General features: G+C 54.7%; 1 protein-coding gene across 4 annotated transcripts; it reads left to right on the top strand.

Annotated features, from left to right (window-relative positions):
* The first annotated feature begins 2,415 nt into the window (after positions 1-2,415).
* Positions 2,416-23,454, top strand: FAIM (Fas apoptotic inhibitory molecule). Of its 4 annotated transcripts, none has more exons than XM_089660960.1 (6): positions 2,434-2,534; positions 9,163-9,213; positions 13,276-13,412; positions 17,172-17,400; positions 18,484-18,533; positions 20,642-23,454. In XM_089660960.1, the coding sequence occupies exons 3-6, from the start codon at positions 13,302-13,304 to the stop codon at positions 20,789-20,791; spliced, it is 540 nt and encodes a 179-aa protein (XP_089517086.1). In that variant the 5' UTR covers positions 2,434-2,534; positions 9,163-9,213; positions 13,276-13,301; the 3' UTR covers positions 20,792-23,454. The 4 variants fall into 4 exon arrangements, with proteins under 4 accessions (XP_089517088.1, XP_089517086.1, XP_089517087.1 ...); XM_089660961.1 differs by lacking the exon at positions 2,434-2,534 and adding an exon at positions 2,546-2,630; XM_089660962.1 differs by lacking the exon at positions 9,163-9,213 and having other exon boundaries at positions 2,416-2,534.
* The last annotated feature ends 54 nt before the right edge of the window (positions 23,455-23,508 follow it).

The following is a 23,508-nucleotide window of genomic DNA, read 5'->3' as shown; positions in this document are numbered from 1 at the left end:
AAATTCCTCATCAGACACTGAAAACGATTTTGCGACTGAGCTCAGCGATGTGCGAACTTGGCGCTCTATTTCACATTTCAGTGTTTTTGGTTTGATTATATTATTGAATTAAATTTATTATTATTTTTATATTATTTTTATGATTATTTATTAAATTATAATTTATGATTTTGTGTTTCAAATTTTATCCTCCCCGGGATGTTTACTAGACTCTTGTCTGGACAGATTTCAGGGAGTTTTTCCTAAAAATTACAGCCTACAATAAAAAAAATACATATTTCCATGCAAAATAATGGTACCGCTTTCAGCACCAAAAATCTGAAATAATCATACCGCCAGGGAGGTTAAGAGAAATACCAAAATGTATACGTTTGGGGCAAAATGGAGAACCGCACCTCTCCCTGTGGGCATGATTGTGACAGGTGGGGTCTGTGTTACTAGTGGGTGGTGTCTGTGTTACTAGTGGCCGGGGGGGTGGTACTAGTAGGTGGTGTCTGTGTTACTAGTGGGCAGGGGGGTGGTACTAGGGGGTGGTGTCTGTGTTACTAGTGGACAGGGGGGTGGTACTAGGGGGTGGTGTCTGTGTTACTAGTGGACAGGGGGGTGGTACTAGGGGGTGGTGTCTGTGTTACTAGTGGGCAGGGGGGTGGTACTAGGGGGTGGTGTCTGTGTTACTAGTGGGCAGGGGGGTGGTACTAGGGGGTGGTGTCTGTGTTACTAGTGGACAGGGGGGTGGTACTAGGGGGTGGTGTCTGTGTTACTAGTGGACAGGGGGGTGGTACTAGGGGGCGGTGTCTGTGTTACTAAGGAGTGGGGTCTGTGTGCATCACTGTACTCACACTGCTCTGGATGGCTGTGCTGTGCGGTGTGCCTGAGCCAGCAGGGAGGAGGGGTGTTAGTAAACAAAACAATCTTCTTCCCTGTCGGTGCTTGTTGGGTAATTACCGTCCAGGACCCGGTGATTGACATCCGCGGCTGCGAATGAGAGGGGGGTAAATATTCAGGAGGAGGAGAGGTAAATCCTCAGGAGGGGGAGGGGGGTAGATCCTCAGGAAGGGGAGGGGTAAATCCTCAGGAGGGGGAGGGGGGTAGATCCTCAGGAGCGGAAGGGGTAAATCCTCAGGATGGGAGGGGGGTAATTCCTCAGGAGGGGGAGGGGTAAATCCTCAGGATGAAAGGGGGGTAAATCCTCAGGATGGAGGGGGTAGATCCTCAGGAGGGGGAGGGGTAAATCCTCAGGAGGGGGGGGGGGTAAATTCTCAGGATGGGAGGGGGGTAATTCCTCAGGAGGGGGAGGGGTAAATCCTCAGGGATGAAAGGGGGGTAAATCCTCAGAATAGGAATGACAGCGTCAGGGCTTCAGCCAAAACAGCAATACGGATGTGATAGGGAACTGCCCCCCACCAGCCCCCTCCTACCTCCTCCAATCAGAAAACACAATTGAATACATTACCTGTAACAGGGGCAATTAGAGATGTCAGGGAGAGGCCAGGGGAGGGGCCATAAGAGGTGTCAGGGAGAGGCCAGGGGAGGGGCCATAAGAGGTGTCACGGAGAGGCCAGAGGAGGGGCCATAAGAGGTGTCACGGAGAGGCCAGAGGAGGGGCCATAAGAGGTGTCAGGGAGAGGCCAGGGGAGGGGCCATAAGAGGTGTCAGGGAGAGGCCAGGGGAGGGGCCATCAGAGGTGTCAGGGAGAGGCCAAGGGAGGGGCCATAAGAGGTGTGGGAGAGGCCAGAGGAGGGGCCATAAGAGGTGTGGGAGAGGCCAGAGGAGGGGCCATAAGAGGTGTCAGGGAGAGGCCAGGGGAGGGGCCATAAGAGGTGTGGGAGAGGCCAGAGGAGGGGCCATAAGAGGTGTCAGGGAGTGGCCAGGGAGGGGCCATTAGAGGTGTCAGTGAGTAGCCAGGGGAAAGGCCATAACAGTTGTCAGGGAGGGGCCATAGCAGGTGTCAGGGAGTGGCCAGGGGAGGGGCCATAGCAGGTGTCAGGGAGTGGCCGGGGGAGGGGAGGGACCCTCAGCATGGAGGGGGAGGGGAAGGACCCTGCCAGGATCGGATACAATGTATTACTATCGCTTCCCAACTACATCCATCTCTTATCTGAACTCCTCCCACACAGCTATTCCAGAGATCCACCAATCAGGGCATTCCGCCACCGTACACCTTCCACAGACACATGGCCTGACTCCTCCCACAAACAGGGGGAACACCCCGCCTACAGCCGTGTAGGGCAGCAAGGCCCCGCCCACAGTCCCACTAACGAACACAGACCCCGCCAGTCATCGTCCTTAGCGCACGCTCCGCCCACCCAGAACACAAGGACCCCGCCCACCTGGACTTTGGTGCGCTTTAAAAAGGCAAAACACCACGTGATCAGAGACACGTATCACGTCAGAGAACACTCGGTGGGCGGGATTACAAGCGGAAATAAGCGAAGGGCAGGAAGGGGCGGGGCCGCTGCATACGCTGGTCACCTGGAGACAGTTGCCCGGGCAGCGGGGGCCGCGTCACTCCAACTTCCGGCCCAGAGAATCAGGTGAGTCCCGGACAACGCGGGAGACGGAGGCCTCTGTGTACCGGGGTCCCCCCTCCTCCCCTTAGATCCCCCTTCATGGGGATGGGAACCCCTGAGGTATATTCTGCCTCCCCGTGACAACCTCATCCACTATTACTATGCCTGGGGTCAGCGGCACAGGAAGTCGTCATTATTATTATTATACAGGATTTATGGCGCCGACAGTGTGCTCAGCGCTGTACAATATAACGGGAGACAATACAGATCAATACAAGAGGGATAGGAGGGCCCTGATCCTGGGAGCTTACACTCTAAGAGGGAGGGGCCTGATCCTGGGAGCTTACAATCTAAGAGGGAGGGGCTGATCCTGGGAGCTTACAATCTAAGAGGGAGGGGCTGATCCCGGGAGCTTACAATCTAGGAGGGAGGGGCTGATCCCGGGAGCTTACACTCTAGGAGGGAGGGGCCTGATCCCAGGAGCTTACACTCTAGGAGGGAGGGGCTGATCCCGGGAGTTTACACTCTAGGAGGGAGGGGCTGATCCCGGGAGCTTACAATCTAAGAGGGAGGGGCTAGTGGTACAAAAGGTAGTAACTGTGGGGGAGGGACTGGTAGGAGTAGAAGATTGCATTATTAGCTGAGGGTGGGATAGGCTTCCCTGAAGAGATCGGTTTTCAGAGATCGCCAGAAAGTGAGCAGAGTAGGCGATAGTTGGGGTAGAGAGTTCCAGAGGATGGGGGAGGCTCTGGAGAAGTCCTGGAGATGAGCATGGGAGGAGGAGACAAGGGAGCTAGAGAGCAGGAGGTCGTGGGAGGAGCGGAGAGGACGGTTTGGGTGATATTTGGAGACAAGATTGGTGATGTAATTTGGGGCGGAGTTTTAAATGGCTTTATAAGTTATTGTTTTGAATTTTACTCATTGGGCAATGGGAGGCCAGTGGAGGGATTGGCAGAGGGGGGTGGAGGGCACTAAATGGAGGGATTGGCAGAGAGGGGTGGAGGAGACCTAATGGAGGCCAGTGGAGGGATTGGCAGAGGGGGGTGGAGGGCACTAAATGGAGGGATTGGCAGAGGGGGGTGGAGGAGACCTAATGGAGGCCAGTGGAGGGATTGGCAGATACAGAACGGTTAGTAAGGTGGATGAGTCTGGCAGCAGCGATCATGAAAGACTGAAGAGGGGATAGCCTGCGATGAGGTCGGCCAATGAGGAGGGAGTTACAATAGTCAAGGTGAGAGATAACTAGTTAGTGAATAAGTTGCTTTGTGGTTTCGGTGGTTAAGAACGGGCGTATCTTGGAGATGTTGCAGAGATGTGGCGGAGGTTGGAGGAGTTTGGGAGGTTGGAGGTGTTGTGGAGGTGAAGTCTACAAGATTTGGACAGTGATTGGATATGGGGCTGGAAGGACAGATGGGAGTCTAGGATTACACCTAGTACCCTGGCATGAGGGGAGGGACTGATGGTTGTGTTATTGATCTTGATGGAGAAGTTGGGTTGGGGGGGGGGGGGGGGAATACTAAGGGCTCAGTTTTGGAAAGATTGAGTTTGAGGAAGTGGAGTGACATCCATGCCGATATGTCACTTAGTAGGTTAGTAATGCAAAAGGAGGCTGAAGGGGCGAGGTGTGGAGGAGACTGAAGGGGCGAGGTGTGGAGGAGACTGAAGGGGCGAGGTGTGGAGGAGACTGAAGGGGCGAGGTGTGGAGGAGACTGAAGGGGCGAGGTGAGGAGGAGACTGAAGGGGCGAGGTGAGGAGGAGACTGAAGGGGCGAGGTGAGGAGGAGACTGAAGGGGCGAGGTGTGGAGGAGACTGAAGGGGCGAGGATGTGGAGGAGACTGAAGGGGCGAGGATGTGGAGGAGACTGAAGGGGCGAGGATGTGGAGGAGACTGAAGGGGCGAGGATGTGGAGGAGACTGAAGGGGCGAGGATGTGGAGGAGACTGAAGGGGCGAGGATGTGGAGGAGACTGAAGGGGCGAGGATGTGGAGGAGACTGAAGGGGCGAGGATGTGGAGGAGACTGAAGGGGCGAGGATGTGGAGGAGACTGAAGGGGCGAGGATGTGGAGGAGACTGAAGGGGCGAGGATGTGGAGGAGACTGAAGGGGCGAGGAGCGGAGGAGACTGAAGGGGTGAGGTGAGGAGGAGACTGAAGGGGCGAGGTGCGGAGGAGACTGAAGCGGTGAGGTGAGGAGGAGAAAGATAGATTTGTGTGTCATCAGCATAGAGATGGTACTGGAAGCCATGGGAGTTTATCAAGTGACCAAGGGAGGAGGTGTAGATGGAGAAGAGAAGGGGTCCAAGGACAGAACCTTGAGGGGCCCCTACAGAGAGGGGGAGTGGAGAGGAGACAGAGTTATAGGTAACGCTGAAGGAGCGCTGCAATAGGTAGGAGGAGAACCAAAATAGAGCTGAATCACTTTGACCAAGGCAGTGGAGTTTATTGAGAAGGAGTGGGTGGTCAACCGTATCAAAGGCTGCAAAGAGGTCTAGTAGGAAGAGCAGGGAATAGAGGCCGTTGGGTTAAGAAGAGCATGGAGTAGGAGCCGTTGGGTTGGGTAGAGTGTGGGGTAGGGGCTGTTGCGTTGGGTAGAGCGTGGCGTAGGGGCCGTTGGGTTGGGAAGAGCGTGGAGTAGGGACCGTTGGGTCGGGTAGAGCGTGGAGTAGGGGCCGTCGGGTCGGGAAGAGCGTGGAGTAGGGGCCGTCGGGTCGGGAAGAGCGTGGAGTAGGGGCCGTTCGGGTGGGGTAGAGCGTGGAGTAGGGGCCGTTCGGGTGGGGTAGAGCGTGGAGTAGGGGCCGTTCGGGTGGGGTAGAGCGTGGAGTAGGGGCCGTTCGGGTGGGGTAGAGCGTGGAGTAGGGGCCGTTCGGGTGGGGTAGAGCGTGGAGTAGGGGCCGTTCGGGTGGGGTAGAGCGTGGAGTAGGGGCCGTTCGGGTGGGGTAGAGCGTGGAGTAGGGGCCGTTCGGGTGGGGTAGAGCGTGGAGTAGGGGCCGTTCGGGTGGGGTAGAGCGTGGAGTAGGGGCCGTTCGGGTGGGGTAGAGCGTGGAGTAGGGGCCGTTCGGGTCGGGTAGAGCGTGGAGTAGGGGCCGTCGGGTCGGGTAGAGCGTGGAGTAGGGGCCGTCGGGTCGGGTAGAGCGTGGAGTAGGGGCCGTCGGGTCGGGTAGAGCGTGGAGTAGGGGCCGTCGGGTCGGGTAGAGCGTGGAGTAGGGGCCGTCGGGTCGGGTAGAGCGTGGAGTAGGGGCCGTCGGGTCGGGTAGAGCGTGGAGTAGGGGCCGTCGGGTCGGGTAGAGCGTGGAGTAGGGGCCGTCGGGTCGGGTAGAGCGTGGAGTAGGGGCCGTCGGGTCGGGTAGAGCGTGGAGTAGGGGCCGTCGGGTCGGGTAGAGCGTGGAGTAGGGATCGTCGGGTCGGGAAGAGCGTGGAATAGGGGCCGTCTGGTGGGGTAGAGCGTGCAGTAGGGGCCGTCGGGTGGGGTAGAGCGTGGAGTAGGGGCCGTCGGGTGGGGTAGAGCGTGCAGTAGGGGCCGTCGGGTGGGGTAGAGCGTGCAGTAGGGGCCGTCGGGTGGGGTAGAGCGTGCAGTAGGGGCCGTCGGGTGGGGTAGAGCGTGCAGTAGGGGCCGTCGGGTGGGGTAGAGCGTGCAGTAGGGGCCGTCGGGTGGGGTAGAGCGTGCAGTAGGGGCCGTCGGGTGGGGTAGAGCGTGCAGTAGGGGCCGTGGAGTAGGGGCCGTCGGGTGGGGTAGAGCGTGGAGTGGGGGCCGTCGGGTGGGGTAGAGCGTGGAGTAGGGGCCGTCGGGTGGGGTAGAGCGTGGAGTAGGGGCCGTCGGGTGGGGTAGAGCGTGGAGTAGGGGCCGTCGGGTGGGGTAGAGCGTGGAGTAGGGGCCGTCGGGTGGGGTAGAGCGTGGAGTAGGGGCCGTCGGGTGGGGTAGAGCGTGGAGTAGGGGCCGTCGGGTGGGGTAGAGCGTGGAGTAGGGGCCGTCGGGTGGGGTAGAGCCAGACTGTAAGGGACCAAGAAGGTTGTCGGTGAGGGAGGAGCTCAGGTGATTGTAGACTAAGCGTTCTAGGAGTTTAGAGGTAAATGGCAGCAGGGAGATGGGTCTAACATTGTTCAGGTTGGTGGGGTCCAGTGAGGGCTTTTTAAGTATGAGGGAGCACGCTCTAGGGGGGAGGGAAAGGTGCCAGTAAAGAGATTGAAGATGTGAGTGAGGGAGCATAGGATAGAAGAAGAGGATGACCGGAGTAGTTGTGAGGGAACAGGGTCTAGTGGACAGCTGGTAGGACGGGTTTCTGAGAAAGGTTTGGTGACCTCTTCGGTAGTAGAAGGTCAGAAGAGGAAAGTGTTGAGGAGGTTTAGTATAAGGTATGCTAAGTGGGATGGATGTCTGTGCAGTGGAGATGCCCCAAGAATTGCATCAATCTTGTTTTTGAAATGATTTGCAATCTCGTGAGCAGTGAATGAGGTACTGGGTGGAGGTGGAGGTACTGGGTTGAGGTGGAGGTGAGTGAGGTACTGGGTGGAGGTGGAGGTGCTGGGTTGAGGTGGAGGTGAGTGAGGTACTGGGTGGAGGTGGAGGTGAGTGAGGTGCTGGGTGGAGGTGAGTGAGGTACTGGGTGGAGGTGCTGGGTTGAGGTGGAGGTGAGTGAGGTGCTGGGTGGAGGTGGAGGTGCTGGGTTGAGGTGGAGGTGAGTGAGGTACTGGGTGGAGGTGGAGGTGAGTGAGGTGCTGGGTTGAGGTGGAGGTGAGTGAGGTGCTGGGTGGAGGTGGAGGTGCTGGGTTGAGGTGGAGGTGAGTGAGGTGCTGGGTGGAGGTGGAGGTGCTGGGTTGAGGTGGAGGTGAGTGAGGTGCTGGGTGGAGGTGGAGGTGCTGGGTTGAGGTGGAGGTGAGTGAGGTGCTGGGTGGAGGTGAAGTTGCTGAAAGTAGAGAGTTAGAAGTAGAGAAGAGACGAGGAGGACTGGATGACAAGGTATTGATGAGAGTGACAAAGTCGTCTTGTTTGGCAGCATGGAGGGAGGAATTGTATGTTCAGAAAGCGGATTTATATCGGGTGAATACTTGCTGGGATTTGGTTTTACGCCACAATCGCTCCAGCGCACGACTCTGTCTCCTAAGATTTCTGGTGTCATCGGGTTGTAGCGGTCGGGGCCGGATACTTCGTGTTGTTAGAGGAGCAAGTGAGTCTATTGTGGATGACAGTGAACTGTTGTAGACAGCAGTGGTCAGGGCAGGACAGGGGAGAGATTCTGTCACAGAGGAGGTCAGTTGCAGAGTGGAAAGGAGCCGGGTTCAAGTTGTGAAGGTTTCTGCAGGTGATAGTTTGCTGCTTGGAGGGGTAGGCGGTTGGAGACGAGGTGATGAGGTTGAGATCACAGAGAGGCGAGGGGGGTCTTGGTGAGGTTCCAGGAGTGCAAAGATAACATTAATGGGGATGTTAGTAAGGATGATGGTGGGTATCTCAAAGGAGAAGAGAAAGTAGGGTAGCCAGGCAGAGAAGACACCAAGAAAGCGGGACATGGGTCCAGGAGGCCGATAGATCTCTGCAATCCTCAGAGAGATCGGAGTAAAAACGGGTAACGTGAGCCTCAAAAGAAGAGGATAGAGGGGGGGGGGGGGGGGGGGGTGTGGGAGGACTTGAAAGGTGCTCAGTGGGGATAGAAACCAACCAACCCCACCACCTTTCTGACCACTGGGTCTGGGTGAGGGGGTCTGGGTGAGGGGGTCTGGGTGAGGGGGTCTGGGTGAGGGGGTCTGGGTGAGGGGGTCTGGGTGAGGGGGTCTGGGTGAGGGGGTCTGGGTGAGGGGGTCCGGGTGAGGGGGTCCGGGTGAGACCTCCATAGGGAAGTGCTGTGGGGGAAGCAGAATCTGCTGCTGGGAGTCAGGTTTCTGTAATTGCAAGTAGGGTGCGGGAGTGGGAGACAAAAAGGTCATGGATGGAGGGGAGTCACGGAAAATCTTCGATATGTCATCGCAGTGAGAGATCATCGGACAGAGAATGTAATCTTACCCCCCCCCCCCCCCCCCCAACACCACCACCACCAATCCATTCACAAGATCCTGGCCCAATGTTGTGTATAGAATGGGGGAGGTGCTGTACTCAGTCCTGTTCTTGTCTCTGTTTTCCCTCTGTACCATCTCCGCTCATCGCTCCGTGTATGCAGTGATTGTACACATTTATTACCCGTGTCATTAGTGCCATCATCCAATCACAGGAGCCCTTGCAGTCTGTACTGGTGTATCCAATCACATGGTCCTGCCATGCCACCATCATCCAATCACAGGAGACCCTGCAGTATGTACTGGTGTATCCAATCACATGGTCCTGCCATGCCACCATCATCCAATCACAGGAGACCCTGCAGTATGTACTGGTGTATCCAATCACATGATCCTGCCATGCCACCATCATCCAATCACAGGAGACCCTGCAGTATGTACTGGTGTATCCAATCACATGGTCCTGCCATGCCACCATCATCCAATCACAGGAGACCCTACAGTCTGTTTTGTATAACATGATTCCCCACCCCAGCTGCCTTCATCCAGTCACAGGAGTCCATGGAGTTTGTATTGTATCACATGATCCCTGCCACATCACCGTCATCCAATCACACAAGTCCTTGCCATGTTTATAATTCTAGTTCTTTCTCTCTCATGCTGCGGATTGGAGGGGAGGAATGGCGGCCCACCAGGAGGTGACGATGTACGATGATGAAGTGAGGTAATGTCCCACCTACAAGAAGGTCCCCTCCCCTCCTTCCTGCATATAGCCCCTCCCCCAGGAAGGAAATCATATTTTTCTAACAGCTTTCAGATGTTAAAGAAGAACTCCGCTAAGCTCTGTGTACATCAGACCAGAGTCACCATGAATGTGTACCAGCCGTGTGTGTGGGGGTCACCCCTAGAAGATCATTGGGAGCAGAGTTCTTCCTTAACCTGAAGGCTGCAATTCAGCTGCTGTGAGTAGCCGAGATCCAATAATTGAGGGTGATGGAGTACTTCTGTCCTGTGTACATCTGCCCCCCCCCCCGTACACTCCACCACCCCCTATGTACATCTGCCCCCCCCCCCCGTACACTCCACCACCCCCTATGTACATCTGCCCCCCCCCGTACACTCCACCCCCTGTGTACACCTTCCCCCCCCCCCCCCGTACACTCCACCACCCCCTGTGTACATCTGCCCCCCCCCCCCCGTACACTCCACCACCCCCTATGTACATCTGCCCCCCCCGTACACTCCACCCCCTGTGTACACCTTCCCCCCCCCCCCCCGTACACTCCACCACCCCCTGTGTACATCTGCCCCCCCCCCCCCGTACACTCCACCACCCCCTATGTACATCTGCCCCCCCCGTACACTCCACCCCCTGTGTACACCTTCCCCCCCCCCCGTACACTCCACCACCCCCTATGTACATCTGCCCCCCGTACACTCCACCACCCCCTGTGTCCCTGTGTACATCTGCCCCCCCCCCCCCGTACACTCCACCCCCTGTGTACACCTTCCCCCCCCCCGTACACTCCACCACCCCCTATGTACATCTGCCCCCCGTACACTCCACCACCCCCTGTGTCCCTGTGTACATCTGCCCCCCCCCCCGTACACCCCACCACCCCCTGTGTACATCTGCCCCATACTTCCCCCATCTACCCCCTGTGTACATCTGCCCCTCTAAATTCCCCCATCTACCCCCCTGTGTACATCTGCCCCCTACATTCCCCCATCTACCCCCCTGTGTACATCTGCCCCATACATTCTCCCGTCTACCCCCTGTGTACATCTGCCCCCCTACATTCCCCCATCTGCCCCCAAAAAGCAGGTGTCCCCATCAGTGTATCCAATTAGTGAGTAGGTGCCCCCATCAGAGCGCAGGTGACCCCATTATTGTGCCCCCATCAGAGCGCAGGTGACCCCATTATTGTGCCCCCATCATTGTGCCCCCATCAGAGCACAGGTGACCCCATCATTGTGCCCCCATCAGAGCGCAGGTGTCATTATAAACTATTGCCTGTCCATGCGTGATCCGGGACAGACGTTATGAACCGTTCCCAGTCCATGTATGATCCAGGCCATAAACCTCATCGCTGGGATCTTAACCGATTTCGTTTATCTGACTGGAATGACGGGTACTTTTCTCCTCTGCTGTGTATTGTATCTGTGGATCCTCTGCTGTGTATTGTATCCGTGGATCCTCTGCTGTGTATTGTATCCGTGGATCCTCTGCTGTGTATTGTATCTGTGGATCCTCTGCTGTGTATTGTATCTGTGGATCCTCTGCTGTGTATTGTATCCGTGGATCCTCTGCTGTGTATCGTATCTGTGGATCCTCTGCTGTGTATCGTATCCGTGGATCCTCTGCTGTGTATCGTATCCGTGGATCCTCTGCTGTGTATTGTATCCGTGGATCCTCTGCTGTGTATTGTATCTGTGGATCCTCTGCTGTGTATTGTATCTGTGGATCCTCTGCTGTGTATTGTATCTGTGGATCCTCTGCTGTGTATTGTATCTGTGGATCCTCTGCTGTGTATTGTATCTGTGGATCCTCTGCTGTGTATTGTATCCGTGGATCCTCTGCTGTGTATCGTATCTGTGGATCCTCTGCTGTGTATCGTATCCGTGGATCCTCTGCTGTGTATTGTATCTGTGGATCCTCTGCTGTGTATCGTATCCGTGGATCCTCTGCTGTGTATCGTATCCGTGGATCCTCTGCTGTGTATTGTATCCGTGGATCCTCTGCTGTGTATTGTATCTGTGGATCCTCTGCTGTGTATTGTATCTGTGGATCCTCTGCTGTGTATTGTATCTGTGGATCCTCTGCTGTGTATTGTATCTGTGGATCCTCTGCTGTGTATTGTATCTGTGGATCCTCTGCTGTGTATTGTATCCGTGGATCCTCTGCTGTGTATTGTATCTGTGGATCCTCTGCTGTGTATTGTATCCGTGGATCCTCTGCTGTGTATTGTATCCGTGGATCCTCTGCTGTGTATTGTATCTGTGGATCCTCTTCTGTGTATTGTATCTGTGGATCCTCTGCTGTGTATTGTATCTGTGGATCCTCTGCTGTGTATTGTATCTGTGGATCCTCTGCTGTGTATTGTATCTGTGGATCCTCTGCTGTGTATTGTATCCGTGGATCCTCTGCTGTGTATTGTATCTGTGGATCCTCTGCTGTGTATTGTATCTGCGGATCCTCTGCTGTGTATTGTATCTGTGGATCCTCTGCTGTGTATTGTATCTGTGGATCCTCTGCTGTGTATTGTATCTGTGGATCCTCTGCTGTGTATTGTATCTGTGGATCCTCTGCTGTGTATTGTATCTGTGGATCCTCTGCTGTGTATTGTATCTGTGGATCCTCTGCTGTGTATTGTATCTGTGGATCCTCTGCTGTGTATTGTATCTGTGGATCCTCTGCTGTGTATTGTATCTGTGGATCCTCTGCTGTGTATCGTATCCGTGGATCCTCTGCTGTGTAATGTATCTGTGGATCCTCTGCTGTGTATTGTATCCGTGGATCCTCTGCTGTGTATTGTATCCGTGGATCCTCTGCTGTGTAATGTATCTGTGGATCCTCTGCTGTGTAATGTATCTGTGGATCCTCTGCTGTGTAATGTATCTGTGGATCCTCTGCTGTGTATCGTATCTGTGGATCCTCTGCTGTGTATCGTATCTGTGGATCCTCTGCTGTGTATCGTATCTGTGGATCCTCTGCTGTGTATCGTATCTGTGGATCCTCTGCTGTGTATCGTATCTGTGGATCCTCTGCTGTGTATCGTATCCGTGGATCCTCTGCTGTGTATCGTATCCGTGGATCCTCTGCTGTGTATCGTATCCGTGGATCCTCTGCTGTGTATCGTATCCGTGGATCCTCTGCTGTGTATCGTATCCGTGGATCCTCTGCTGTGTATCGTATCCGTGGATCCTCTGCTGTGTATCGTATCCGTGGATCCTCTGCTGTGTATCGTATCCGTGGATCCTCTGCTGTGTATCGGATCCGTGGATCCTCTGCTGTGTATCGGATCCGTGGATCCTCTGCTGTGTATCGGATCCGTGGATCCTCTGCTGTGTATCGGATCTGTGGATCCTCCGCTGTGTATCGGATCTGTGGATCCTCCGCTGTGTATCGGATCTGTGGATCCTCCGCTGTGTATCGGATCTGTGGATCCTCCGCTGTGTATCGGATCTGTGGATCCTCCGCTGTGTATTGGATCTGTGGATCCTCCGCTGTGTATTGGATCTGTGGATCCTCTGCTGTGTATTGTATCTGTGGATCCTCTGCTGTGTATTGTATCTGTGGATCCTCTGCTGTGTATTGTATCTGTGGATCCTCTGCTGTGTATTGTATCCGTGGATCCTCTGCTGTGTATTGTATCTGTGGATCCTCTGCTGTGTATTGTATCCGTGGATCCTCTGCTGTGTATTGTATCCGTGGATCCTCTGCTCTGTATTGTATCCGTGGATCCTCTGCTGTGTATTGTATCCGTGGATCCTCTGCTGTGTATTGTATCCGTGGATCCTCTGCTGTGTATTGTATCCGTGGATCCTCTGCTTCTCTCCTCCCTAATTCTGAGTAAGATGTAGAATTCTATCCCCCTCATATCCATCCTCTGTATTGTCCTCACCTGCGGTCCGTGTCTCTCCATCTGCACACCTAATCCCTGTGTGTGGTGTGAACCTCCTCTAATCCCGGAGATCATTATCATGTCACTGAGTCCGGTGATCTGTCTGAGTACCCCCCCCCCCCCCCCCCGGACACCATGTGACCCTCTTCATCTCCCTACAGATCGCGCTACGGCCCGGCTGGAGAAGATGACCGACCTTGTGGCCGTGTGGGAAGTCGCTCTCAGTGACGGCGTCCATAAGATTGAGTTTGAACATGGCACGACGTCGGGGAAGAGAGTGGTCTATGTGGACGGGAAGGTGAGGCCTTCTGTATATACTGCATGGACATCTAGGCACCCAACTCCCACAGATCACAGAGAAACACAACATACACTGCTGGGTCCAGGAAATGTCTGTCTGTCATCTCTCAGCCTCCATTTCATTTGTGAAGATTCGAAAATAAGAGGCCAGACTTTGCTCACTTCTCCTTACTGAAGTGTGATTGGAGGCTGATCTCATGCCAGCCATGAAATATCTCACAAGAGACTTTCAGCGTAATTCTGTCCAACGTTTAGGTTATGGTGAGGTGCGCCATATGAACCTAAAAGTCTCCACCATTTCCTGTCTGAATGACTTCAGTCCTTAGACACTTCTCCTCCTGATCTGTACTGTGTTTGGCCCCCTATCACAACTCCTTTGCAATCCATCCCTGGGCACTGTATGAAAAACACATCCTAGCATCTCTTTAGATGCACATGCTCAAGCAACTGATCAGTATTTTGCAATGCTAAAATCTGCAGCTCCCAGTTGCCAACATGCAGGAGCATACATGTGTAAAGGGATTCCGGGACGTGTTTTTTCATATGCACAGGAACAGCATGCGCGTTTAAAGGGATGCTGGGTTGTGTTCCTTCATATATTGCACAGGAGCAGCATGCGCGTATAAAGGGATGCTGGGATGTGTTCCTTCATATAATGCACAGGAAAAGCATGCACGTATAAAGGGATGCCGGGATGTGTTCCTTCATATAATGCACAGGAGCAGCATGCATGTTTAAAGGGATGCCGGGATGTGTTCTTTCATTTAAAACTCTTGCTTTTAAATGAGGTCTGAGGCAGAGAAGTGATGTTTACAGCAGCCTGCTAGCCCCTCCCACCAAACTTGGAGCAAACCCCAGCAGACAGACCCGGGGATGACATTACTGGGTCTCCGAATAGTTATTTCCTGAAAACAAAATGATTTGATTGAAGAATTGTAATTTCAAGTTGATGAAGGAGGGGGGGGAGACAAGGGAAGGTTTTCTGTGCACACATTAAACTTCAACAGTGCAGGAGCAGATGAAGCATTTCCCATGATGCACCGCGTCTCGTCCTTCTGTCCCTTCACGCCGGTGCGGTGGGTAGTGTCCTCAGGTCATCCTTCATGCCGGTGCAGTGGGTAGTGTCCTCAGATCGCCCTTCACGCCGGTGCGGTGGGTAGTGTCCTCAGGTTGCCCTTCACGCCGGTGCGGTGGGTAGTGTCCTCAGGTCGCCCTTCACGCCGGTGCGGTGGGTAGTGTCCTCAGGTCACCCTTCACGCCGGTGCGGTGGGTAGTGTCCTCAGGTCACCCTTCACGCCGGTGCGGTGGGTAGTGTCCTCAGGTCACCCTTCACGCCGGTGCGGTGGGTAGTGTCCTCAGGTCACCCTTCACGCCGGTGCGGTGGGTAGTGTCCTCAGGTCACCCTTCACGCCGGTGCGGTGGGTAGTGTCCTCAGGTCACCCTTCACGCCGGTGCGGTGGGTAGTGTCCTCAAATCCGTGTTCGGAAGATGACGTGCGGTGGGTAGTGTCCTCAGGAGATGACGTGCGGTGGGTAGTGTCCTCAGGAGATGACGTGCGGTGGGTAGTGTCCTCAGATCTGTGTTCGGGAGATGACGTGCGGTGGGTAGTGTCCTCAGGAGATGACGTGCGGTGGGTAGCGTCCTCAGGAGATGACGTGCGGTGGGTAGCGTCCTCAGGAGATGACGTGCGGTGGGTAGTGTCCTCAGATCCGTGTTCGGGAGATGACGTGCGGTGGGTAGTGTCCTCAGGAGATGACGTGCGGTGGGTAGCGTCCTCAGGAGATGACGTGCGGTGGGTAGCGTCCTCAGGAGATGACGTGCGGTGGGTAGTGTCCTCAGATCCGTGTTCGGGAGATGACGTGCGGTGGGTAGTGTCCTCAGGAGATGACGTGCGGTGGGTAGTGTCCTCAGGAGATGACGTGCGGTGGGTAGTGTCCTCAGATCCGTGTTCGGGAGATGACGTGCGGTGGGTAGTGTCCTCAGGAGATGACGTGCGGTGGGTAGTGTCCTCAGGAGATGACGTGCGGTGGGTAGCGTCCTCAGGAGATGACGTGCGGTGGGTAGTGTCCTCAGATCCGTGTTCGGGAGATGACGTGCGGTGGGTAGTGTCCTCAGATGACGTGCGGTGGGTAGTGTCCTCAGGAGATGACGTGCGGTGGGTAGTGTCCTCAGATCTGTGTTCGAGAGATGACGTGCGGTGGGTAGTGTCCTCAGGAGATGATGTGCGGTGGGTAGTGTCCTCAGGAGGTGACGTGCGGTGGGTGGTGTCCTCAGATCTGTGTTCGGGAGATGACGTGCGGTGGGTAGTGTCCTCAGGAGATGATGTGCGGTGGGTAGTGTCCTCAGATCCGTGTTCGGGAGATGACGTGCGGTGGGTAGTGTCCTCAGGAGATGACGTGCGGTGGGTAGTGTCCTCAGGAGATGACGTGCGGTGGGTAGTGTCCTCAGATCCGTGTTCGGGAGATGACGTGCGGTGGGTAGTGTCCTCAGGAGATGACGTGCGGTGGGTAGTGTCCTCAGGAGATGACGTGCGGTGGGTAGCGTCCTCAGGAGATGACGTGCGGTGGGTAGTGTCCTCAGATCCGTGTTCGGGAGATGACGTGCGGTGGGTAGTGTCCTCAGGAGATGACGTGCGGTGGGTAGTGTCCTCAGGAGATGACGTGCGGTGGGTAGTGTCCTCAGGAGGTGACGTGCGGTGGGTGGTGTCCTCAGATCTGTGTTCGGGAGATGACGTGCGGTGGGTAGTGTCCTCAGGAGATGATGTGCGGTGGGTAGTGTCCTCAGATCCGTGTTCGGGAGATGACGTGCGGTGGGTAGTGTCCTCAGGAGATGACGTGCGGTGGGTAGTGTCCTCAGGAGATGACGTGCGGTGGGTAGTGTCCTCAGATCCGTGTTCGGGAGATGACGTGCGGTGGGTAGTGTCCTCAGGAGATGACGTGCGGTGGGTAGTGTCCTCAGGAGATGACGTGCGGTGGGTAGCGTCCTCAGGAGATGACGTGCGGTGGGTAGTGTCCTCAGATCCGTGTTCGGGAGATGACGTGCGGTGGGTAGTGTCCTCAGGAGATGACGTGCGGTGGGTAGTGTCCTCAGGAGATGACGTGCGGTGGGTAGTGTCCTCAGGAGATGACGTGCGGTGGGTAGTGTCCTCAGGAGATGACTGCGGTGGGTAGTGTCCTCAGGAGATGACGTGCGGTGGGTAGTGTCCTCAGGAGATGACGTGCGGTGGGTAGTGTCCTCAGGAGATGACGTGCGGTGGGTAGTGTCCTCAGGAGATGACGTGCGGTGGGTAGCGTCCTCAGGAGATGACGTGCGGTGGGTAGCGTCCTCAGGAGATGACGTGCGGTGGGTGGTGTCCTCAGGAGATGACGTGCGGTGGGTAGCGTCCTCAGGAGATGACGTGCGGTGGGTGGTGTCCTCAGGAGATGACGTGCGGTGGGTAGCGTCCTCAGGAGATGACGTGCGGTGGGTGGTGTCCTCAGGAGATGACGTGCGGTGGGTGGTGTCCTCAGGAGATGACGTGCGGTGGGTGGTGTCCTCAGGAGATGACGTGCGGTGGGTGGTGTCCTCAGGAGATGACGTGCGGTGGGTGGTGTCCTCAGGAGATGACGTGCGGTGGGTAGTGTCCTCAGGAGATGACGTGCGGTGGGTAGTGTCCTCAGGAGATGACGTGCGGTGGGTGGTGTCCTCAGGAGATGACGTGCGGTGGGTGGTGTCCTCAGGAGATGACGTGCGGTCTTTGTTCTCTCTCTGGTGTCAGGAGATTATCCGGAAGGATTGGATGTTCAAACTGGTGGGGAAGGAGACGTTTCCGGTTGGAGCGTCTCAGACGAAGGCCACCATCAACATCGACGCCGTCAGCGGCTTCGCCTACGAATACACGCTGGAGGTGAACGGCAAGAGTCTGAAGAAGTACATGGAGAACCGGTCCAAGACCACCAACACCTGGGTGCTCCACCTAGATGGAGAGGACTACAGGGTGGTGCTGGGTGAGTGCTTTGGTTCTGTCATCTGCATCCAGCTCCCCCCACCCCACCTCGTCATACAAATCTTGTTCCACCCCCTAGAGGAATTCAAAATATTGCTCCATTCCCTAGGGAATACAAAACCGACCCCACCCGCGGGGAGGAATTCAGATTGTGCTCCACCCCCTAGGGGAATACAAAACCGGCCCCACCCGCGGGGGGGGGGGGGGGGGATATAGATCCGGCTCCACCCCTTGGAAAATGTAGCTCCAACCCCAAAGAAATACAAATCTTGTTCCACCCCTTAGGGGAATTCAAATCTTGCTCCACCCCCTAGGGGAATACAAAACCAGCCCCCACCCCAGAGGAATACAAAAGTGGCCTCACCTTGAGGAATCCAAATCTGGCTCCACCCCCTGGGAACTACAAATGTAGCTCCACCCCCTGAGAGAATAATAATCCCGCTCCACCCTGAGGATTGCAAATCCGGCTCTACCCCCTGGGAAATACAAATCTGGCTCCAGCCCTAGGGGAATAGAATCCCATCAGATGAGGAATGCAAATTCCGGCTGCGCTCCCCGGGGGAATACAAAATCTGGTTCCAGCCCTGGGGGAATACAAATCTGGCTCCTCCCCCTAGGGGAATACAAATCTGGCTCCTCCCCCTAGGGGAATACAAATCTGGCTCCAGCCCCTAGGGGAATACAATCTGGCTCCAGCCCCTAGGGGAATACAAATCTGGCTCCACCCCCTAAGGGAATACAAATCTGGCTCCACCCCCTAGGGGAATACAAATCTGGCTCCACCCCTAGGGGAATACAAATCTGGCTCCACCCCCTAGGGGAATACAAATCTGGCTCCACCCCTGGGGAATACAAATCCAGCTCAACCCTCTAGGGGAATACAAAATCTGGCTCCACCCCCGGGGGAATACAAAATCTGGCTCCACTCCCTAGGGAATACAAATCCGGCTCCACCCCCTAGGGGAATACAAAATCTGGTTCTACCCCCGGGAGAATACAGATCCGGCTCCACCCCCAGGATATACAAATTCCTCTACACCCCCCCCAGATTATGTTGGATTATAATTGGTTTCTCCCGTTGCAGAGAAGGACACGATGGACGTTTGGTGTAATGGACAGAAGCTGGAGACTGCGGTAGGTGGCCACAGATCACATGACGCTTATTGATTGATTGTTATTGATTAGGTCACTAAGATGAAGCCGATCAGATGTTATAAATGACCCAGGGGAGTCCCGCCCCCTATGCTGCCGGGGTCCCGCCCCCTGTGCTGCCAGAGTCCCCCCCCTTGTGCTGCCTTCATGTCCCCTGGAAGGATTAGATGGCTTCACTCTTCATCCTCACACTCATCCTTGGGTCAGTATGGAGCCTGAGGGATCCCAGGCCCTCTACTGCCCACTGATGTGGTGTCAGTTGACATTTAAAGTGGTTGTAAACCTTCCATAACCCCAGTGAGGTGATCGGCCCCAGATACAGAGATGAAACTAATCCACCTACATAAGTTGTACCTGTTTATCTGCAGTCTTCTCTCTACAGCCGTTCAAAGCGCATACTTTATATCGCTTGTCTGAGAGTTCAGAAATCAGGGGGCGGGGAACTAAAGTTACAATCTGCAAGACTCAGTGAGAGCTGATTGGAGGGAAGGGACACGCCTCCCTGCATACAGGAACAGAGCTGAGGCTGTCAATCACAGGCTGTATGCTGGAGCTCCCCCATCACCATTTTTTTTTTTTTCTTGGTGTCAGGAAAACCTGTGAGAAGTGACTCCTGCTGATCAGAGGAAGGAGGCAGCAGACAGAAATGACACTCAGTGCTCTGGACTAGGACAAGTAGACACTATAGAGGGATGTGCTTTGTTCAGATTTCATGTCTGAGGTTTACAGCCACTTTAAAGTGTGTGAACAGACAATTCTTTGTTGCAGAGGAGGAGGAGACAGCCAATGTCTCTTCTGTAATAAAATACACCTACTTGCCTGTTCTCCACCCTCTGTGGAATGCACACTGAGCTGTGCATGCGTGGGAGTGACGTCATCCCGCATCGGCCAGTTCAGACAGCTGAAGATTGGCATCCAAAAAAAATTCCCAGGAGAAGATGCCAGCCCAGAGCCACCAGAGCAGAGGTAAGTATCTTTGACTTGTTTCTACTTTAAGTGGCGGGGGTGGGGCGTGACGGGGGTGGGGCGTATCCTCCATCAATGGCAGCTCCAGCATGGACACCATTTCAGACTTTCACATTCAGCTTTACAGCCCCCGGATTACTTCTGATGGCACCCTCCTCTCCCTCCAATGTGCCTCAGGCTCCCCTGTCCCTGCTGGGTGTCATGAGGGGGAGTGGCTAATATCCTGATCTCCGGTGTGAAGAATGAACCTGGAAGCGCTCAGCTCTGATCACTTCTGCGTTCACAGCCGTCCGTATCAGCCACAAGGACTGTGAAGGGATCTGATTGGCCCGTGTGCACTCAGTCCGTGGCAGGAGAATGCAGACGTCTGGGGTACAATAGATCGCTGATGAATCCTTAAAGAGAACCTGTCACCTGCACTATGATATCCTATAGGGGGGCTTGTGAGCTGTTATAGATATGATACTGAAAAGTTTAACCCCTTCTAGTCCGGAACTCCCTCCCCCCTTCCTGTCCAGGCCAGTTTTCAGCTTTCAGCGCTGTCACACTTTGAATGACAGTTGCGTGGTCATGCAATACTGTACCCCCCCATAGAGGGGGGGGGGGGGGCAGGACGGAACAGCACGGGGGGGGGGGACAGTCAGGAGAGCACAAAACAGGGGGAGACAGGAGGACACAGTACGGGAGGGGGGTCAGAAGGGGCACAGTACAGAGGGGGGGTTGAGTTAGGAGGGGCACAGTACAGGGGAGGGGTGGAGTTAGGAGGGGCACAGTACGGGGGTGGGAGTCGGGAGGGGGCAGGAGGGCAGAGTAGGGGGGGGACAGTCAGGAGAGCACAGTACAGGGGGAGTCAGGAGGACATAGTACGGGGGGGGGGGTCAGGAGGGGCACAGTACAGGGGAGGGGTGGAGTTAGGAGGGTCACAGTACGGGGGTGGGAGTCAGGAGGGGCACAGTATGGGGGCACTGTAAGAAGCAGAACACGCAGCAATGGGATAGGCGCTGTTATTGGCAGTTCTCATTTTCTTGTATGGATGAAACTTTATTGATATGAACATTGTGTACAGACTACAAAGCCCCATTTTATTTGTAGAACGTCCCCAACGTTGTGTCTCCTGTCCCCAGGGGGAGTTTGTGGAGGACGGTACGGAGACGCACTTCAGCATCGGCAATCACGATTGCTGCATCAAGGCGGTGAGCAGCGGCAAGCGGCGGGAGGGGATCATCCATACGCTGATCGTGGACGATTGTGAGATTCCGGAAAGCGTGGAGTAACTGCGTCACACGGACCTCCAGATTCGGATCAGGGACAGATAATCGTCATGTTAACCCTTTCCCTGCAAGTCACGGACTGTAGTGCCCCCTGGAGGGTGTAGCTGGTTAGTGCCGCTCCTCTATAGGGGTGTGTGAACCCTGTGATGGGGGGGCAGACCAATCACAGAGCTGGACAGAGGTCACATGGAATGATCCACCTGCCGGCCCACTTCCAGGCCTGTTTATAAAGATCACACCTCCGGTTCGTGTTTTCCTCCAGATATTGTAAATTGCTGTTTATTTTAGAAGCTGCTCCCGACTATTTTCTTCTGTTTCAGCAAATATACAAAAATAAGGCAGAAAAAATCCATTTCACAGGAAATTTCTCAATTTTATGAACATTATTCTGCTTTTTTCGAGTTGTTTTCCTATCACTGTAAAGTGGAACTCCAAGCAAGGCCAAACTGATGCCCTCTGCAGGCTGACCGCATTAATACGGCTGTTTCTGGTTTTACCTGTCACATGATGTTACCTGTGGATCCTGCCAGTAAATCCTTTTATTAGTCTACTTCCTGTAACATTGACAACACTGTTTGTTCTGTTCCCAAATCACAGAGCAGTGTTGTCACCTTCTGGACAGGGGACTCGTAGATGGACAGGTAGACTTATGTGAGAGGCAACTCCACGTAATCTACAAAAAAAACTTTTTTTTTTCCTTTTGAAAGAAAGTAAAACATATGACTAAAAGCTGACCAATGTAACCCCCTTCCCTCCCCCTTTCTCCTTTTCTCTCCCTCTCCTTTTCTCCCCCCCCCCCCCCCTCTTCCCCGGCAGTGTGTATGGTTTGTCCCAACCCATGTAAATGCCAACAACTGTGTTGGACAGCTTGGCCTTTTCCTGGAAGTGGTCTACTGGCAGGATCACCAAGTGATAGAACTGGTGTGGGGGAGGAGCCAATCCCGCTGATTCTCCTCCCTCTGGCCGAGTCTTCAGTCCTGCTCAGTAGTACAGTTGCTTACTCTGATTTCACTGCACACTGTGAGCCGGTAAAATATTGGCGGGTTAAAATTCAGCCTTAATACCTCCAACAGACTTCATCATGTGACATTTTTTTCCCCCAGAGTTCCACTTTAAACCACACCCAATCCTTTATTTCTCATGTATGGAGGTGGAGAAGAGACTTTCTTCGAGGCAGCTTTTTTTTTTTTTTCCTCTCATCAGACTTGTAATGATCAGTGCTGGAAGTTGGGGGAGGGGCTTTTATCTCCCCGATCTTTATAAATTGGCCCATTTGTGTGGTACGCAGAGGGTGCCGGGACTCTGCCATATAGAGGGGAGATGTGGTGTAGATTGGAGGCTGGCTTGCCATGAGAATGGGAATAAATCTGCAGCAAAGTGTCACAGGCTGACAGACAACTCATGGGGCCCCTGGGCAATAGGGGGATCATGGGGCCCCTGGGCAATAGGGGGATCATGGGGCCCCTGTGTCCTTGTCCAAACTCAAAAAAGCCTATTAAAAAAGGTACCAGGAGCATCTCATGTGGCCCCCTACTAACCCCGGGCCCTCAGGCAGTGCCTGAGTTTCCAAATGGTCAGTCCGCCCCTGAGGCTGTGTATACTGTGATCATGGTTTCCCTGTATCATATCAGAGAAGGACGACCTGCTGTAGTAGATCAGTGTACATATTGGAGGAGGATGGGCCAGTGTGGAGGGTGGATGCACATTTCGGAGGACAGGCCAGTGTGGAGGGTAGGCTACTGTGCTGGGCAGGCGCACATATTGGAGGACGACAGGCTGGTGTGGTGGTTTGGTACTTGTATCGGACGAGGATAGGTCGGTTTGGCATATGTATCGGAGGAGGAGGACGGGCCGGTGTGGCGGTTTGGCACGTGTATTGGAGGAGGGCGCACCGCTGTGGTGGGTAGGTGCACATCTCAGGAGGACGTGGTGGTTTGGTACATGTATCGGAGGAGGTCGGGCCGGTGTGGGTAAGGGCACATTTCGGGAGGATGTGGTAGTTTGGTACGCGTATTGGAGGACGGGCCGGCGTGGTGGGTAGGTGCACATTTCGGGAGGACGTGGTGGTTTGATATGTGTATCGGAGGAGGACGGGCCGCTGTGGTGGGTTGGTGCGCGTGTCGGAGGAGGACGGGCCGGCGTGGTGGGTTGGTGCGCGTGTCGGAGGAGGACGGGCCGCTGTGGTGGGTTGGTGCGCGTGTCGGAGGGGGACGGGCCGGCGGGGTGGGTTGGTGCGCGTGTCGGGGGAGGACGGGCCGGGGTGGTGGCCTGGTACATGTATGGGAGGAGGACGGGCCGCTGTGGAGATCAGTATACAGAAATAATACCACAGCCAGCACACTCTGTCATCTTTCCCCCTCGATGTGGCAGAACCCTGAATTCACATTGTGTTCCTCTCTGAAGCTCCTCATTGGACCCCTGGCGGGTCACACACATGTCCTGGCCTATCAGCGATCGCTGTGTCTTCATGTAGTGCACCAGAGCAATAGCACAGGATCCAGGTGCCGGGAGGTGTTCTATAGATTCCATGTATACAATGTTATATATGTTCTATGATGTAAATATTACAGATTTTTGGTTTAGGAATTTTTTTACTTTAAATCTTCCTGTAATTTCCCTCATTGGTGTTGTTGCTCACATTAAAATAAAATTTTGTTTTAATTTGTTTTCATTCTCAAACTTGGTTTTCAAGAGGTGACAAAGCAAGATCTAACAGGGTG

This window comes from Staurois parvus, unplaced genomic scaffold, assembly GCF_062004578.1.
Source record: "Staurois parvus isolate SC_StPar_1 unplaced genomic scaffold, SC_StPar_1.0 ptg001297l, whole genome shotgun sequence".
Taxonomy (NCBI): domain Eukaryota; kingdom Metazoa; phylum Chordata; class Amphibia; order Anura; family Ranidae; genus Staurois; species Staurois parvus.
Note: the sequence above shows the minus strand (reverse complement) of the source record. Positions and strands in the feature narration are given on the sequence as shown.